Source organism: Nyctereutes procyonoides, unplaced genomic scaffold (genome assembly GCF_905146905.1).
Source record: "Nyctereutes procyonoides isolate TBG_1078 unplaced genomic scaffold, NYPRO_anot_genome, whole genome shotgun sequence".
In the NCBI taxonomy this organism is placed as follows: domain Eukaryota; kingdom Metazoa; phylum Chordata; class Mammalia; order Carnivora; family Canidae; genus Nyctereutes; species Nyctereutes procyonoides.
Genome location: NW_026575140.1, coordinates 46,302,792 through 46,322,080, shown reverse-complemented (window position 1 = coordinate 46,322,080; position 19,289 = coordinate 46,302,792). Strand labels below are relative to the sequence as shown.

The 19,289-nt window shown below is 39.2% G+C and overlaps 1 protein-coding gene across 3 annotated transcripts in view; it reads right to left on the bottom strand.

The window, feature by feature from the left end:
- Window positions 1-19,289, bottom strand: part of IL12RB2 (interleukin 12 receptor subunit beta 2) — a 74,893-nt gene that overhangs the window by 51,027 nt on the left and 4,577 nt on the right. For 2 of the 3 annotated variants that reach the window (XM_055306252.1, XM_055306251.1), the window contains 5 exons: window positions 11,794-11,904; window positions 9,948-10,235; window positions 3,330-3,444; window positions 2,221-2,405; window positions 871-1,013 (listed from right to left, as the gene is read on the bottom strand). In XM_055306252.1, the coding sequence (XP_055162227.1) occupies window positions 871-1,013; window positions 2,221-2,405; window positions 3,330-3,444; window positions 9,948-10,235; window positions 11,794-11,869 (807 nt within the window). In that variant the 5' untranslated portion in view covers window positions 11,870-11,904. Of the gene's footprint in view, window positions 1-870; window positions 1,014-2,220; window positions 2,406-3,329; window positions 3,445-9,947; window positions 10,236-11,793; window positions 11,905-13,936; window positions 14,571-19,289 lie in introns of those variants that run through there. The other variant, XM_055306250.1, reaches the window with a different exon arrangement.

Here is a 19,289-nt window from a genome sequence, read left to right as displayed (position 1 = left end):
AACACATGACATTATCTGAATCAGCTTCTCAATAAAAACAAACTCTGGGGACTAGGAACTCATCTCTAAAGGCCCCAAGAGAGATCCTAAAACAAGCTGAAAAATGAGTAAAGGCTAAGAAATACCAATGTTCAAAAAAAGAATTACCAATTTTCAGAAAAGCCTTGGAGAATTTTCTAGAGATTATTTTTATTTGGTCACAATTACAATGTGTAAATGTTTTAACATAGACATAGAACTGGCCTCAAAAAGAAAACTTTAATTGTATTAAAAAATTAATTACTATAATTCTCCTGAGTTTCAGGTATATGTGAAACTTATTTTTTTGCTATTATAAGCCACTATGTTTTACAAAAATACTAGCAGAAATTATAATCTTAAAATTTAATTGTAAAAAAATTGATGTCTAATATTAGATCAAAGTGTGGGTCTTTATCTTTGGAATATTCAATTCCATATAAGCCTCTATGCACATTCCCTAATATTCCTCTTTCTAATATGTTAAAAAACTACTAAAAAGTAATGCAGAGGGAGGGGTAGCATAGCAAGGTGAAACGAATCCTTTACTAGAAATAAGTTGCAGAAAATTAATATTTCAATATTAATATTAAATATTACAATATATTAATTAATATTAATATTTCAGGTTTATAGAAGCCTGTGGCTTAAAAAATTTCAGAATCAATGATCAAAATTCAAGATATTTCTTAATAAATAAAAGTGTATATGTCTATCTGATCTATCTCAAGTGTGTACTTTTGGACTAACTATTCTTAAATCACATACATTGATGGCATCAAAAGACAGAGATCTGTGCAGTGATATTAAGAGCCCCTCCCTAGTTTTCCCCTTAACTCTAAAAACCATTACCATTTTCCAGGACTTGCTGCTGTTGGGGCGATATCTGAGTCGATTAAGCAGCACCAGCCCCTCATCTCTCCACTGAAGGATACATTTGTTCACAGAAGCATTTACACATTTGATTCTGATGTCCCATGGAGGGAGAGGCCTCACTGGTAATCAGGACAAACAAAAAAAGTGTGATTCAGGCTCCCCAATCAGAAATAACATTTATTTTTACATGAGCTAGAAAGAATTGAACAAAATGCATTTCTAAGATATGTGACCACCAAAGTTGGTGAAATATATAAAAGAGAAACCCCTGGCTTTTACAGAGAAGAAAAAGTTTGATTTACTACTAAGTAATTTAAATAATTCTCCTTAACCTACCCTCATTTTTACCAAATAAATTACTTCCAACATTAGTAATAGTGTCAACTGCACTTAATCCAACGTATAAAGAAAACCAATGTGTCAAACCTGAGAGTTCTGATGGCTGAGAAGGCAGAGGTGGCTAGTAGTGAATCACCTCTCAGAGAAGAAATGCTAGCAGGAAAAATACAGAAGGGAGAGAGGAGCAGAGGAAAAGAATAAGAGGAATATTCTTCTTTCTAGGAGGAATAGTCAATGTAGAGAAATGGAACAGAAGTTGGGGAGAAGTATGACAGGAGATGGTATAGTAAATGCCTATGTCCAGACTCATAGCAGTATGTGTGCAAAGAGGTGTTGTGGGAAGAAAGAAGAGACACACACAGTGAAAGGCCAGAACTTAAGGCAGGCCAGAAGCCCAATCCTACCTGGGATGCTCAGAACTTGAGGATGCTTGAGATTGGTGTCTGATTCAACTGGGATAATTATATTTGCTCAGAAATGTGCCAGAACTGATTCACTCCAGCTCCCAAGGTGATGAGAGGAATGGAAGTAGGTATTCTCAAAGCAAGATCCATTTGTACCTTGACACACCCTATTGATAGTTGGCACCTCTGCTCTGGCCCAGCAGGCCCACATGTAGCCTATCTCAGAGCAGTGGCATTAACTGTAGAGGTAAGAAGATGCCTCTGCTGAGAAGTGCTTACACTGAACTTCATGAATAACCTTGCAGGACACTTTCCTCAGTCGAATGGTATCATTGGCAGCTAGCGCCTCCATGGGCCTGGGTTCTTTTTTCTCCAACAGGGAGAATAATGCTGACTATTTCATTTTGTATGATCATCTCTATAAAGCTCTAGGATTTGCACCCTTTTCCTTGCATCAAAGTAATATCTATTCTTTGTGCCACTGTCCCTCTTGAAACAATCACACACAGAATATTCGAGTGATTTTAAAGATAATGTTCATGTACCAATGAACGACACCTACAAAAAGTGAAATAAAATGTACCTATATCCAAGAAGGTAAATGTGGATGGGAGTGAAGAAGCACTTCCAAGGCTATTGATAGCAGTAACCTGGGCTGTGTAGCTGGATTCAGGCAATTCAGGTGTTAGGTTGACTCCAAGGTCCAAATGGTCACAATAATGATCATTACATTGCTTCCACCAAGTTAAATTTTTTGGTCCATTTAACCTGTAAATAAAAGATAATTGTGTTTAGCATGATACTTTATGAGCTACTTGCTCCTTCTATTACAGAAGAATAGAATAATCAAATATTTAAAATTCTAGACATTTTGTTAAGGTCAGTCTTATTACTAGAGGATACACTATGGAAATATTTGTATTATATGTTCATAAATAGGACCATATTTTCACCCTTCTCTCCCTTTTTTCCCCCTCTACCTTTTTTTGGTAGGATTGAGCCTTTTTGATGTTCATATAGCTAAGTAGCCATACATATACTGCCTAAATTCCCAAAACCCTGGCTAGCATCCTGTCTCCTCAGGGCAGATTTAATTGTTATCCAAAGGACCCATGGCCATCGAGGCATTTTCTGTACAGAGTGCCAGATTCTAGTACAGACAGGAACCTGGGCTCCACTTCCTTTCCCTCATTTCCTGCTCACTTAGGCATAGTGAAAACAAGCTGGATCTCTGGATGAGATTATGGGATCAACTCCAGGGAACAGGCTCTCCCAGACTCTCCGTTGTGTGGACTTTCAGGTTAGGCAAAGGTGCTTTAAAAAGAAACTCCTCCAAAGCTAATGGAAAGCTACCACAAGGATGAATCTATTTATATATTATGACCCCAAGAGTCTGCAACTGCAAAACAGAGAAGGGATATAATGCAGCCAGTTTAACTCTATTAGAGCAAGGAAGAACATCCATATCATGGGCCTTGGATGCCCTGAAGAGAATTCCAAGTTAGATCTCAGACCCAAGACCTCAGTTCACACTTCAGATGAAATGATAGAACTTTTTCTTTTTAAGTACCTAATTATCTAGAGGTGTCTATTGCTTCTTCTCTCTGGTAAAAATAAAACTATTAGATATTTCTAAGTGTAGTCTAAGATAACACCTACAAAACAGCTGCAAAAATACAATCTCTCACTCACTGTAAAGTATATGCAGTATATAGATGGGTGTCTCGTCCTCTGTCCCAGATGCAGGTCACAGTCCCATGTGCTCCCTTCTGTATACAAGATAAGTTTTGAGGTTGTTCTGGAACAACTTTAAAAAGAAAGTGCAAAGCACAGTTGATATCACAATTGCATTGTTATTATTTGGCAATACAATAACAATACTTCCCCTACGTCTAGATTCCGTCAAGTTCAAATTTGCTTCCAAGGCATGAACATCTTCTAATAACAACAGTGAATATGGATCAAACACTACGTGCCAAGTCCTATGCGTTACATGAGGTTTTTCTCAATTAGACATTGGAGCAGCTCCATCACTATTATCCTCAATCTACCAAAGAGAAAACTAAGACTTAGAGGTTCAGTATCTTGTCCCCAATTACAAAACTGTGAAGTGACAGAGTCAGAGCTCCTGCCCAGGCATGGCTGACTTGAGTCCAAGCCTTTTACTACCACATTCCACCATTGTCCCTGACAACTGAACATCCAGTGCTAGATCTATTACCACTGGTGATGATGAGCTTACTGATTTAAAGTCCATTCAAATATTAGATATCTCTAAAGATTAGGGTCTCTTTCTTTCCATAGGCCTGATATTTACAGCCAATTCCACCCACTAGCCCTAAGCATGTCCTTCTAGGCTGTACCAGAAAAATCTAATTTCTGCAGCATCACTTGGAACACTTCATAAACATTTATGAACTAATTCTTTATGTACATGGACACTGAGTACCTCCCATGGGCTGGGCATAGTGCTAACCATGTATATACAAAGGTGGACAAGGCAGGCAAGGTCCCTTTACCAAAAGTGTATATTTGTAAATTAAGCAATTTTATAGTCAAAGGTAAACCCAAAGCTATGAGTTTCTCAGATTACATGGAGGTAAGAGAAAATATTCTGTTATTCATTCATCTCATTCTACTCTAATACTGAGACTCACATGTAAGAGATGCTTCCTTTGGGTGAGATTAAATAAGTATGCTACTAAAGCCCCAGATGTTGTCTACACCAAAAAAAAAAAAAAAAAAAGAAAGAAAAAAAAAGCTGTAATTGATGGAACAAATGACTTTTTTTTTTTGGTCCTTAGCCAACATCACAAACCTGGACACAATTGCCCACTCTGTGGTAGTGGGCAGGTTAACTTTTCACAGGTTCAGTTTCCTCATCTATAAAGTGCATATGATAATATGTAGCTCATATGGTTTTGTTTAGTGGAATAATAAATTTTCACTTTCTGAAAGAACAGAATTTTTCACATACATATGAAATATGTTTATCTTATATTGAAATACATATGAAATATACACACACACACACACATATATACACACACATACATACTCTGTATACACTGTATACAGTTCCCCAGGAAAGGGTACAGAGAAGGAAATATTTTGAGCTTAGTTAAATTTATATATACACTGTATAATATCTGTATACATAACTACCTATGACTGATCCACTTAGACTACTACATTAACTTCTTACTTTCTGTACTTTTTGTTTATCTCAGAGCCAACACAAAACTGTCTGGTTTTTCTATGAGTTTTCTTGTTACTAATATAATTCCAAACTCTCAAGCCAGTTATCTGAATCACTGTTCAACATATTAAAATGCTATTTCATTTTCCTGAGACCTCTTTCTTGGGGCCTTGGGAACTGCCCAATAAGATAGGTTTGCCCCTGTGCCTGGTACACAGCTGTTACTGCCAGTCCTTAATATTATGGAAATTCCTTCACTTTCCAGTGTTAGATTTCTTGTTTCTTAAATCCAATTCTTTCTTCTCCCCTGATTTAATTATTTGTGTTGGTGGGGCATATCCTCCAGTAGTTCCCTGGAAACAGGTATGGGGAAGAAATATTTTGAACATAATTAAAAATGTCTTTATTCTACCCTCACACGTGACTGCTACTTTGGCTGAGTATTGAATTCTGAATTGAAAAGAATTTTCATCCAGGATTTTGGAGGCTCTGTTGTCTTCTACATTCTAGGGTGTTATTGAAAAACCTGATGCTGTTCTGATTCTTTTTTTTTAAGATTTTTATTTATTTATTTATTCATAGAGACAGAGAGAGAGAGAGAGAGAGAGAGAGGCAGAGACACAGGCAGAGGGAGAAGCAGGCATCATACAGAGAGCCTGACGTGGGACTTGATCCAGGGTCTCCAGGATCACGCCCTGGGCTGCAGGCAGCACTAAACCGCTGCGCCACTGGGGCTGCCCACTGTTCTGATTCTTGAACCATTGTTTTTAATTTTTAGAAGATTGTAGAATCTTTTCTTTGTTCCCACTATTCTTTCTCAGTTCAGCTGAGATTTCCCAGAAAAGGATGTTCTAACTTGAGTAGAGGAGGGTACAGGACTGAAGGGAGCTGAACGTCAATGTTCCTTTAATCCCTGTTTTCCAGCATGGTACTACCAATCTCAGCCGAACTGGTTGGAAATAGTTTAGTGATCCTTTAATGCTAAGCCTCCAGTCTTATGCCAAAGTAGTGGAGAATCAATGTTTAGCTACATGGAATTGGGAAAGAGATCTGAGAATATGTTTTTCAAATTATTTTCAATTAAAATAGCTCATTTTTAGTCCCATTCTTACCCTCACTCCCAGAAGGACATGTTATCACCAATTTCTGAGTCATTCTGGGTTGGGAGGTTCTACATTCAATCATGTTGCATCATGATGTTTCTCACTGCCAGCTGCTGCCTGAGCCAATTATCACTGGTCTACCTACTTTCTAGCTTCCAAAAGTTTGTTGATATGTCTCCCCTCCAATTCCTTTTGTCCTTTAGGATTTATACCTCTAGAAAACTTTCTTTACTGCATCTTGACAGATTTCAATCTTGACAGATTAATTTCATGGGGGATCAATGTAAATACATGTTTTCAAACCACCATCATTACCTTAACCCTTCATAGGGTCTTTTGATGACCAAATGAGATATAGAGCATGTGGCCCCTTTAAGTAATGAAAACATTTCTCACTCATACCTTTACTCCTAAAAGTTTGCAGAGACTCTCATTTTAAAGAGTACAGAGGCACCTGGATGGCTCAGTGGATGAGTCTGCCTTTGACTCAGGTTGTGATCCTGGGGTCCTGGGATTGAGTCCTGTAACAGGCTCTCCACAGGGAGCCTGCTTCTCCCTCTGCCTATGTTTCTGCCTCTCTCTGTGTCTCATGAATAAATACATAAAATCTTAAAAGAGCACAGCTTTTATTCAAAAATCAAGTCAGGGATCCCTGGGTGTCGCAGCGGTTTGGCGCCTGCCTTTGGCCCAGGGCGTGATCCTGGAGACCCGGGATCGAATCCCATGTCGGGCTCCCGGTGCATGGAGCCTGCTTCTCCCTCTGCCTGTGTCTCTGCCTCTCTCTCTCTGTGACTATCATAAATAAATAAAAAAAATTTAAAAAAAAAAAAAAACAAAAATCAAGTCAACTTTCCCAACATGAGGTCCCCATACCATGAAATCAAGGTGTCTACTTCAATTCAGGACTTGTTTTTGGCAGAGACAACCTGTCCCAGGGGAAACCAAACTTCATTCTCTTCAATATAAGTATATAATAACTGACACCAAAAAAAAAGGATAGAAATCAAAGACTCTGAAAGTTAAAATAGCTTGCGATATAATAAACTGTTATAAGTATTATGATTGTTAATATTTTGGGGTGTTTTAGAGAGCACAATGAGGAGAGGGACAAAGGAAGAGGGAGAGAGACTCCCAAGCAGGCTCCACGTGGAGCCCGATGTGGGGCTCAATCCCATGACCCCAAGATCATGACCTGAGCCAAAATCAAGATCTGGATGCCCAAATGACTGAGCCACCCAGGTGCCCCATGGCTGCTATTGTTTTTAAAAGCCCTACTTACTATGGGAAATTAAATTGTCTTAGAAAAACAACTTTCAGAAATACCAGCAATCAAGCATATATTGAAAACAACCAAGCAAGGATCCACTGTCTTTCATTTATTGCCTTGATTTTCTTAGTAGTTTGTGGACCAATCCTGTGAGCTTAAGCTAGAGCACTGATTGCTTAGTTACTACACAACTTTAAATGAGGTCTTGGTGGCAGAGCAGCCCAAGCCTAGGAAGGTGCTGGGGAGAAAAGGCTAAATTACCCATTTCCAGTTCTGAAAAACCAGCCAGCTTTATGATAGCATTCTCAGGATATACAATGGCACTTATGGACATCACTTATCACAAAAAGGAAGAGGGGCTGTTTACTCCCTCACTAGATAGGAATAAGCTTACTATACTAGGTGAAACCAAAATTCATTGTGTCTTTTCTTGGAATGACTAGCCATTATCAGAAATAAGTGTTGCTTCCAGTCAGTCCTTCACCTCAAAGTGCTAAACTTGCTCAAAAAGCAGCCATTTGATGGTGTGGTTACCATTTGAGAACACTGTATAAGCAACATTCCAGCAGTACCACCCAACTGAACCATATGGTGAACTGAGCTGCACCATAACAGATCCTCTTAACCATCTCCCTAGGTCTTCTGATGCTGCAAATTGTCACGAATGCATCTGCATACTCTAGATGAAAAAAAAAATTTAAGTAGGCTGCACATCCAATGCAGAGCCCAACGTGGGGCTTGAACTCATGACCCTGAGATTAAAACCTGAGCCTATATCAAGAGTTAACGCTTAACCAATTGAGCCATTCAGGTGCCCCACTGGGTGGAAAACCTTAAAAGTGAAAAGGGGTTGCAGCACTCTAACACACCTGAGAAAAGGTAGGAAATAGAATGGGACGGCTAAGGGCATGTGCAAGGATACTGACTTCCAAGGCCTAATGTGTAGAAAACATCAGCAGAACCGTGAACACCTGCAACTGGACATCACAGGACTGGGAATATCTAATAAAAATACATAATATTTATCTACTAAGATGGTAAATTACGTGGGTATAACATTCAGGTGTTCTGAGGACAAAAGAGGTGTGGACCAATGGTGCTTTTTAGATAAATTTTCATTTGTTTATCACTTTCTTGTAGTTTCTTTTAAGGGAAATGGACTCACCTACCTAACATGATGCACACAGGAAGAAGAGTCAAGCTGGATGAAACTTCCACCTTAGAGCTTATCACCTCAGCTCCTTCTTCGTGTTTGGTATGAGATTAAGTACTATGCATACCAGGTGTCATCTAATCACTACAACCATCTTATGAAGTAGATGTTAGTATCTTCATAACACAGAGAAAGAAACTGGGGCTCAGAGAATTGAAACTGCCTAACAGTACACTGTTAGGTCACAGGGCTGGGCTTCAAAGTCCACATTCCTTTTAGGACATCCCTGGCAGGCAGAGCTGAGAGTACATGATCCATAAGTGGTATAAATAAGAGGCTACAACTGGGAGAGGAGGCCTGGACCTGGTTTCTGTCTCGTTAACCTCCACTGATTCTTTGGCTGTTTGTTTGGTGTTCTGCTCAGTGCTTCTGGTGGCTCTCCAGCAAGATTGCTCAGCACCAACCATATTCTTATAGGTTACAGAAAAGTGGTTTCCAACTTTCCTGAAAAGAGTCTCATTGAGCTCTGTATCAGTGTCTTCATGTCAGGGGCTCTGACAATCCTGACATCTTGGTCAGTCAGCCTGCTGTAGCAATTCCTCCTACTCTCCCCACTCTAGAGGTTCTCTGGAACCATGGGGGCACAGAGTGTCCTGGGATGAGTCAGAGCCCCTGCATGCTCACTGGCTTGCCTGGCTGGGCCTTCAAGTCTACAGATTTAGGCTGCTGGCTACAAGCTTTAGGCAGGTGGACTGCTGGCTCACTCTGGGCACTGTGGTTCATGCCATAGATATCGACTCTGATGTCTTAATTCTTACTTCCAGCAGCTGCCTGGAAAGACCAGCAGTGTAAGCCGGCATGGAGGAGAGTGGATCCCTTATGGGTGTACTTTGACCAATGATAGTTGAAATCTTCTTTCCATGTCATTGTATTCCCATATGTTTTTATTCTGGGAATGTCCCTAGCAACCAAGCAACCAGCTACATTTTCTGTTGATGGCATGAGCATATCAGTTCTGCCTCATAGAGCTTTCTAGAAAACTCAGGAAAAGACAGTGTGCCAAGAGTTCTTTTTTAATTTCTGCTAAGTATGATAACCAGTGGTCAGGAGTGAATGTGGATGTAAGGATTAAATTAGGGAAAGAAGTGCTCAGCCTTGTATGAAGTCCAACCTGAGCTTCATAAGTCAAAAAAATGTATCTCCTTCTTCTTTTTAGGAGATTGTAGCTTTGAACAAATTCTCACAAATCTAGAAGGCATGAAGATTCAGCTCCAGAGATTCTCCTTCCTGCCACTGGAGTCTAAGCACAATAGGTTCTTGCTCTTAATGGGCGCGCGCGCGCGCACACACACACAAACAAAAACAACTGGTGGGGGGCAGGGCAGAGAGAGAGAACACTTCTAAATGAGATCCCAATTCTACTGATTTCTGGATTTCTCACATTGAGGTACTCATATTGCTATTAAGATAAAATATATTCATGTGGCAGGAGAAGAAAGAACACTACCCTATATTTGGACTTCTGTCTAACACATGACAAATACCAAAAGATGACTAGTTGTTAAAAAGTTCAGAATGGAATGCTCACCACCAACTGAGATCTCTGCCCCACATATTCGTAATTCCTTGTTTTTGCTACAGGCCAATTTGCAGAGAAACACTGTTGTGCCCAGAGGAAGACCTGTGACTTGAGAACTGAGGAAGTGACCATGCAGAAAATTGATTCTTCTGTTAAATTTGTAGAGGATTAACATGTTAAAACTGGGATATTGTGAGCAGCCTTGTTCGGGCTTCAAAGAGCATGAAATATTGACAGCTGATCCAAGTGAAATTACATGAGAAGGCTCCACAGTCACATCTCCTCTCTTGCATGCATCTGCAATAAGACACAAGTCAGCACATAAGAAACCCATTTCAAAATGGTGGGTTTGTGTTATTATCAAGAGCAGGATAAAATTAATCCCAAAAAATTGTGGAAAAATAAATAACCCACATTGCTCTGGCTGTATTGGTGATGCACAATGAGAACAGAAGGCACACACATTAAAGTCTAACTGTATTTTAATTAAAAGATGCATCGTTCTCAAATCAGTAAGACTAAAAGTGCTGAGAAAATAGGGTTGGAAGACATTCAGGAACAGAGGACCAGGAGAAAACCAATCTCTCTTATATGCAAATTATTCACCAAATTATTGAAAAGTACTTCCCACATTAATCATATTTGCTTCCATCCCCATTTCTGATTTATAAGGCTTATTTCAATACACGGACCAAAAAGGAAACATACAAAACAAACAACAGTTTAAAAGGTTATTACATACTCCTAGGGGTCGATTTAGGAATAATACTTTCTCTTGCTATATTAGTGGTATAAAGTATGTATGATCTATAACATTATTTTATAACAAAAGAAAATATTCAGTAGCTCTGGTATATTTGTGGTTGGCATCAAGGATGAAAATGAGGTCCTTCATGCCAGACTTTGGTATTCCTTCAAGATGCAAGACCCTGGGCTAGATGAACCATAACCCAATATAGCTAATATGACATTACATGAATGTATCCTTCTTTTTAAAAGAGATTTATTTATTTATTTATTTATTTATTTATTTATTTATTTATTGCCAGATATCATACCATATTAAACTCATTAAAAGAGAGGTCACTCTTACTCTCTAGGAGTTTTTATATAAATAAATATGACAACTATTCAGAAATGAACAGGTTTTGGTGGTACTGCCAATGAAAGAATCTCAGAACTATAGATTTGCCCTGAGTTTTCAGATGTGATAGAAAGCCTCCACTGAACGTCTTTTTTTTTTTGTAATTACAAGATTGCTTTAATTAACTACCCTAAACAGGAATTAGTTAAAAAGTTATTTAAATCAAATAAAGGAAATGCTAAAAATTCATTTTTAATAAAAAATTCTTTTTTATTTCCAGAACTAAAACTAAGCCCCTCTCCCTCACTCTTTTTCTCCTCTCCCATTCTATTCTATGTTTTTTCCTTGCTTCTTTGATTTTTGCTGATTGTAATGAGTTAGAAAGTAAAAAAGTAAGCTCCCATAAAGAAAAGGCAAGGAAAATGTCAGCCATTATTATTTTTAGCATAGTTGGATTCACCCACCATATCCTCTGTTAAAAAGCACTATCATTTTTCATTTTAGTAAAACATTCATTCATAATTCCAGTTTTGTGGTTACCTAGCCACTTTTTAAAGAGAAATTACATGGTTGGACTTGTACATTAATCAGCATAAATTAAATAAAATGCATTGTAGTTATAGATAATGGAACCAGACTTACCCATTTAAAATGAGAGAAGATTGACTACAAAAGACTACCAGAACGATTCCCACAAATACATTATTTCATCCGTAACTGATAATTTAAACCACAAATCCTTCTATAGATTCAATTATAGAAATATCTTACCTATATTTGCTTTAACCAACAGTAACACAATGATAAAAATAAGTGCCAATGAGCATCCTCCAACTGTATGTGCCATGAACAGTCAACTCTGGAATATACCTCTGTATTTTCCTTGTAAAAGAAGACAAATTCATCCATGTTAAATATGTTCAGAAAATGCCAGAACCAACATCATCCAGAAGGGCTTAAAATGCCCCTTTAATTTCTCTATATTGTTAAGATTTTTTTTTAATGAAGTATACCTTTAAAACTAGTAAATTAAAAATCTTAGCCAGTTCTAACCCCCATTCACTTAAGCTTCTTGGAGTCAGCAAAGGGTGAGAGAAGAGACATGGCCTTTGGTGTCCTTTAGAACTGGGTTTAAGAACTTTGAGACTGTGGGGTGCCTGAGTGGCTCAGGCCTTTAAGGTTGAGCATCTGCCTCTGGATTTTGGCTCAGGTCATGATCTCAGGGTTATGAGACTGAGCCCCGTGTTGGGTGTGGAGCCTGCTTAAGATTCTCTCTCTTCCTCTCCCTCTGCCCCATCCCTAAAAAAATAAAATAAAATAATAAAAATAAAAAAGAACTTTGAACTGTGGGCAAGTTACTTAACCCTCTGAGTCTCAGTTGCAAACAAAATTTTTTTCTTCTAGACAGGGCTACATTATCATACTCAAGCGTAAGTGTTGAGTCTCAAGAGTAAGGAGAATTTCTGATCTATTTGCGTGGTTCTAGAAGTAACAGGATATTAAACAGCAGTCCATGGGGCGCCTGGGTGGCTCAGTTGGTTAAGCATCTGCCTTTGGCTCAGGTCATGATTCCAGGATCCTGAGATGGAGCCCCTGAGTCAGGCCTCCTGTTCAGTGGGGAGGCAACTTCTCCTTCTCCCTCTGCTATTCTCCCTGCTTGCACCCTCTGACTCTCTCTGCCAAATAAATCAATAAAGCCTTTTTTTTTCTTCAAAAAAGTGGCTCATAACTCTCTCCTAGAACTTAGTAAAAGATTGATCTCTTTGGTCATAAGAAATTGAGTTGCTGGAATCTTCTAGAAGTTCAATTTTACTTGTTTATTTGCTTCTTTATTCATTACTTATTCATTTTATTAAGTATTTCTATCTTGAATACTTCAGAAAATGCAATTTCGTGATTTCTGATTGTTTTCAAATTTAAACCTAAAGAATGGCTCTACTACATATTAGGAAATTGTCTAGATTCTATTAAAGGTGGGCCAAAAATCCATAAAGTAGGCTGGAAAGTTCTGTGATGTTAGGCTACTGGGAACCAGACAATGCAAATGTTCACCTCTTACTCTCATACCTAGAGATATGCCAGAGCATACTGCCATTCTCAAACTCACTTATTCATTCAATAGGCCACCTTTCCTGCGCCAGGTACAATGGTAAGTGCTAGAGGTACAATAGTACTACTCTAGTGGATATACAGAAATGTGCCCACTTGCTTCTTTGACTCTTCTCCCTCTAGCCTAGTCATTATTCAGGAAAGCTCCAAAAAATTTAGCACCTTTTCAATAGTCTTTGCTGGTTGCTCCTCCTTCTCCTCCTAACTTTCTACTCTGGAAGGATGTCCGCTCACTCAAGATACTATTTTTTTTTTAATTTCTACTCTCTCCCCAGAGGATCTCATCTGGTCACCTGGCTTTAGAAATTATTTGTATGCTAATGACTCCCAGGTGCATATCTTCAACTCAGACATCTCTCTGTGCTCCAACCTGTCCCCTCGCATTACATGTTGGGCTTCTGATAGAGTGCTCAATATTCACATGTTCTGTTGGAACTCTTGGTCTCCCTTCCCCTTATTGATTCTTACCCTAGTTTTTTTTAATTTCAGCAATTAACTGAGGTTGCTCAAAAACCTACAAGTCAAAAAAAAAAAAAACCTACAAGTCATCTTTGATTCCATCCTCTTTCTTATCCCCTACAACAAAACCATCACTAAGTCCCATCAATTTTGTCTCCAAAATATATCACAGATCGATCTGCTTCTCCCCATTCCTACTATGCTCACTCTAGTTCAAAAGACTGTCATCTCTTCCCGAGACGGCTACAGGAGCCCCTCAGTCTGTCTCTCCAAACCATCCTTACCCCTTTCTAAGTCATTTTCACATAGTGACTATCTTTTAGAAGTATAAATCAGATAACATTACCTGTTTCATACCATCACTATTTAAAGTTCTTCAATATGTCCATTGTTGTTAGATCCAAAATCCTTACCGCACATGATCTCTCAGGCACTGCATGGCCTCACTTCTCCTGTCTTGCCACCATCATTTGCTCTACTTTTTCTGCCTTGCTTACTCTGCTCCATTTGCACTGGCTTTCAGACTGTTCCTTGAATAAGACATATCTTTTGCTGCTCTGAGACTCTGCACTTTCCATTTCCTCTGCTAGAATCCTCTTCCTCTGTTTCTTAGCAGCTGGCTGACTTACACACATCAGACCTCAGATCATGTGTCACTTCCTCAGAGAGCCCCTCCCTGACCACCTAGCCAAAGTGGTCTTGCCCAGCTACTTTCTACTCATCACCTTATGTATTGCCCTCATGGAACAGATGTAATTACTGTGTTTATTTACTTGACTACTTGTTTGTCCTCTATCTTTGGGCTAGAATTTAAGCCACCATGAAAGTAGGAACACTGGCTATCTTGCTCACTGCTGTATGCCAGCACTAGGAAAGAGTACTTAATAAGTGTTCATTAAAAGAAAGGGAAAAAAAGGGAGGAAGGAGGAAGGAATATGAGCTATAAAAAACTCCCTATAAACAACCACATGGCTGGGATGCCTGGGTTGCCCAGTGGTTGGGCGTCTGCCTTTGGCTCAGGGTTGATCCCAGACTCCTGGGATCAAGTCCCACACCGGGCTTCCTGCATGAAGCCTACTTCTCCCTCTGCCTGTCTCTGCTTCTCTGTGTATGTATATCTCATGAATAAATAAATAAAATCTTAAAACAACAACAACAACAACAAGAACATCCCCATGGTAGGCAGAATAGTGGCCCACCAAAGATGTCCATGCCCTAATCCCTAGAACCTGTGAATATATTACATTACATGACAAAGGGATCTTGGAGATGCCATTACAGCTAAGGATCTGAGATGGGGAAGTTATCCCATATTCTCTAAATGGGCCCAGTCTAATCAAGTGAGTCCTTAAAAGTGGATAAGGGAGGCAAAAAGGTCCCTCAGAGAGCTGTGATATGAGAAGGACTAGATCTGCCACTGCTGGCTTTGAAAATGGAGGAAGGGGGCCATGAGCCAACGAATGTAGCAGCCTCTAGAATCTAAGGGTGGTTCTTAGTTTACAGAAAATATAAAATGTATTTCTTGTGTCTCTTGATTAAAAATATTTGAGAAACACTGATCTAAATCAAAATCTGACAGTTTTCCTTTCTTTAAACCATACAGTTCAAGGTCATGGCATATAAAGACCTCCGTGAGCTAATTCCTGCTTTTATTACCAACCGCATCTACCTGTTTTTTTTTTTTAAAGATTTTATTTATTTATTCATGAGAGACACAGAGAGAGGCAGAGACATAGGCAGAAGGAGAAGCAGGCTCCCTGTGGGGAGCCTGATGTGAGACTCCATTCCAGAATCCCAGGATCATGACCTGAGCCAAAGGCAGATGCTCAACCACTGAGCCACCCAGGTACCCCAACCACATCTACCTCACATAGTGAGTCACATACTCTCTGCTGGCACTCTACTGTTTAGCAACAATTTCCCTGCACATCTCATGCAAACGTATGCTTCTGTAACTTTGCCGATTCTATTCTCTACTTTTCCACTGTTCTTAGAATGGCTAAGTCTTACTCATCCATCCCAACTCAGCTCAGAAAATTTTATTCAGCCATTTATTCAACCAATATATATTAAGCAGTTGCTATGTGCTCTCATGGAACCAACATTCTGGAATAGGGAGACAGAAAACAAAGAAATAACAAATTCAGACAACAATAAAAGAAAAGCATAAGAGAAGCTAAGGGGAGATAAAGCCTGGGGAGGAGAGAAGCTGGTCAATGAAGGTATTTCTAGGAGATAAAACTTGAGCTGAGACTGGCAAAGGTCAAATGAAGACTTAGAATGAAACCTAGAGGCACAGGAACAAGCTGGCTATGGGTGAGGCATAGAAAAAAAGGTCAGGGTGGCAAGGGAAGTGACTGTGAGGAAAATGGTAGGACATGAAATGGAGAAGAATCTAGGAGCCAGATCTACCATGGGCTTGTTTGCCATAGAAGGGAGGTGGGATTTTACTCTCAAATCTATAGGAAACCACTGATGTTTAACTCAAGGTTTTATTTATTCATTTAACTGAGTTTTAATTGGGGGTGGCACAAGATATGAATTATCTTAAATATATACATGTAAAGGCAAAAAACAAACCAAAAAGTTAGTCTTGGCTTTGTGTAGGGGGACCAGAGTGGAAGCAAGCAAACCAGTTAGGAAGCAATCGCAGACACCCAGTAAGAAATGATGATGTGGACTACAGCTATAGTAGTAGGGAAGGAAAAAAGTCATCAAACCTTAGGAAGCCTTACTTATTTTTAGGTCAGACTGAAGCCTCTTTCATGGCATCCTGGCATCCTCATATCTTAGTACTTGCCTATTAAGTAAGACTAATTTATTTAGGTATCTGCCTGTCTCCTCCGTTTGCTGCCACATTTCTTATGAGCAGAGGTCACAATTTATGGTACATTGTAGGTATGTGCTGAACTGCACAAAATTTATTTTCTGTGTTCATCTATTTTATTTCTCATTTAAGGTAACTACATTATAACTACATTAAATCTGATTCTGCCACATTGTGGTTGACATCATTAATAGTAAGCTTTTCTTTATTACCACTACTTTATTTTTTTAAAGATTTTATTTATTTATTCATGAGAGACACACAGAGAAGAGAGAGAGGCAGAGACACAGGCAGAGGGAGAAGCAGGCTCCATGCAGGGAGCCCGACGTGGGACTCGATCCCGGGTCTCCAGGATCACGCCCTGGGCCAAAGGCAGGCGCCAAACCGCTGCGCCACCCAGGCTGCCCTATTACCACCACTTTAATTGCTTCATTAAAATTTGGAATATTTTGGCATAAAGGAAATGATGAATTCAACTAGAAGATAACTGAATTATGAAGGAACAGTTACACAGGGATTTTTTTAAAGATTTTATTTATTTATTTATTCATGATAGACAGAGAAAGAGAGAGAGAGGCAGAGACACAGGCAGAGGGAGAAGCAAGCTCCATGCAGGGATCACGAGGCGGGACTCGATCCCAGAACTCCAGGATCAGCGCTCTCCAAAGGCAGGCGCTTAAACCGCTGAGCCACCCAGGCTGCCCCATACACAGGGATTAAAGAAGTTTCTGCTTCCTGACTACAAGGGCTATCTACAGGGTATTTTTCTTTTTTTTTCTTTTTTTTTTATAAATTAATTTTTATTGGTGTTCAATTTACCAACATACAGAATAACACCCAGTGCTCATCCCGTCAAGTGTCCCCCTCCGTGCCCGTCACCCATTCACCCCCACCCCCCGCCCTCCTCCCCTTCCACCACCCCTAGTTCATTTCCCAGAGTTAGAAGTCTTTATGTTCTGTGTCCCTTTCTGATATCTCCCACACATTTCTTCTCCCTTCCCTTACATTCCCCTTCACTATTATTCATATTCCCCAAATGAGTGAGAACATACACTGTTTGTCCTTCTCCGATTGACTTACTTCACTCAGCATAATACCCTCCAGTTCCATCCACGTTGAAGCAAATGGTGGGTATTTGTCGTTTCTAATGGCTGAGTAATATTCCATTGTATACATAAACCACAGCTTCTTTATCCATTCATCTTTCGATGGGCACCGAGGCTCCTTCCACAGTTTGGCTATTGTGGACATGGCTGCTAGAAACATCGGGGTGCAGGTGCCCCGGCGTTTCATTGCATCTGAATCTTCGGGGTAAATCCCTAACAGTGCAATTGCTGGGTCGTAGGGCAGGTCTATTTTTAATTCTTTGAGGAACCTCTACACAGTTTTCCAGAGTGGCTGCACCAGTTCACATTCCCACCAACAGTGTAAGAGGGTTCCCTTTTCTCCACATCCTCTCCAACATTTGTTGTTTCCTGCCTTGTTAATTTTCCCCATTCTCACTGGTGTGAGGTGGTATCTCATTGTGGTTTTGATTTGTATTTCTACAGGGTATTTTTCAATATCCACTGCAATCTATGGAGCTATGATATTCTCCAAATAAGTAACATATTTAATACCAAAATACTTAATTAGTTATTATAAGAATTTTTTAAGTGTATGAATATGAAATATGTACATATGAAATATGTACATATAAAATACATATGAAATATGCATATGTATGAAATACACACACACACCTATATATGAAATAGGCAAAACAGAGGATAAAGTTGAGCTTATATAGTACATTCATCCAAACATGAACTTGCTCATTTTCTTTGAATACCCTATAGAATACTTTCTCCTTTTATAAGAAACTCAGACCCCAATGACTTTCAAGTAAATGAGGTATCTTCCAATAAAATGAAACTTCCTATCAACTGTAAACATCTTTCAAATAGCCTGCCTGGAGGGTTGATATTGAAAATTAAAACTACAACTCTATCTTGAATCAGAAAATCAAAGAGTATGCTATGCTATGTCACTGACCCATCACTTAAATGATGAAAGTTTCAGATAGTAAAAACAATGTCTCAGTGAGGAGGACAAGGACCAGCCAGAAAAATAGCAACTAGCAGGAAGGCAGAGGCAACAGCTCTTTCCCCACTACTCCAGGAAGAAACACAAAATATGCACTACTGCAAAATCATATTTTACTAGGCAAGGAAAAATCTTTACCACAGTGATAATTTCATGCAGGCAGGAACACTATCTACTTCCAATTACTTCTCTCCTGTAGCACCGTGTTAAGTTCAAGGGACAATGTGGTATTATGGAAAAGAAAAAGACTAGTGAATCTCAGTCCTAATGTGTGCCATTTCTTCCAATGGGCACAGTAACACAGACCAAGACAAAGTTATTGATAAGATTAATATGATAGTGTCATGGACCCATGAGAGTACCTAGAACGAAGTAGTCACTCCACTGAGGCTAGCTTCCCTTCTGGGTCCTGCTTTTGCATTTCTTTTTTAAATCACTTATGACTTTTACTGTACTGGAATTATATGTTTTGTTAAGGGAAGTAAAAAAAATCATATGTTAGGCTATCTTTATTCTTAACTCTAGCTATCAAATAATTTAATAAATCAAAGGAGGAAGGAACTGCGAACTGCAAAAGTTAGCTATTAATTGCCCTGGTCCTACTGCTCTCTTCTCCCTTCAACAGCTGACATTTGAATCTGGGCCACCGCAGAACAATCAAGTGATTGTTCTAGATGTGCATCAAGGCTGGCTGTCTTACAAATGAATGCTCTTACTTACCCACTTGACTCCATGAGGCAGAGTATAAAAACCTTCCCTTCTGTTGGCAAAGCTGTTTACAGACATG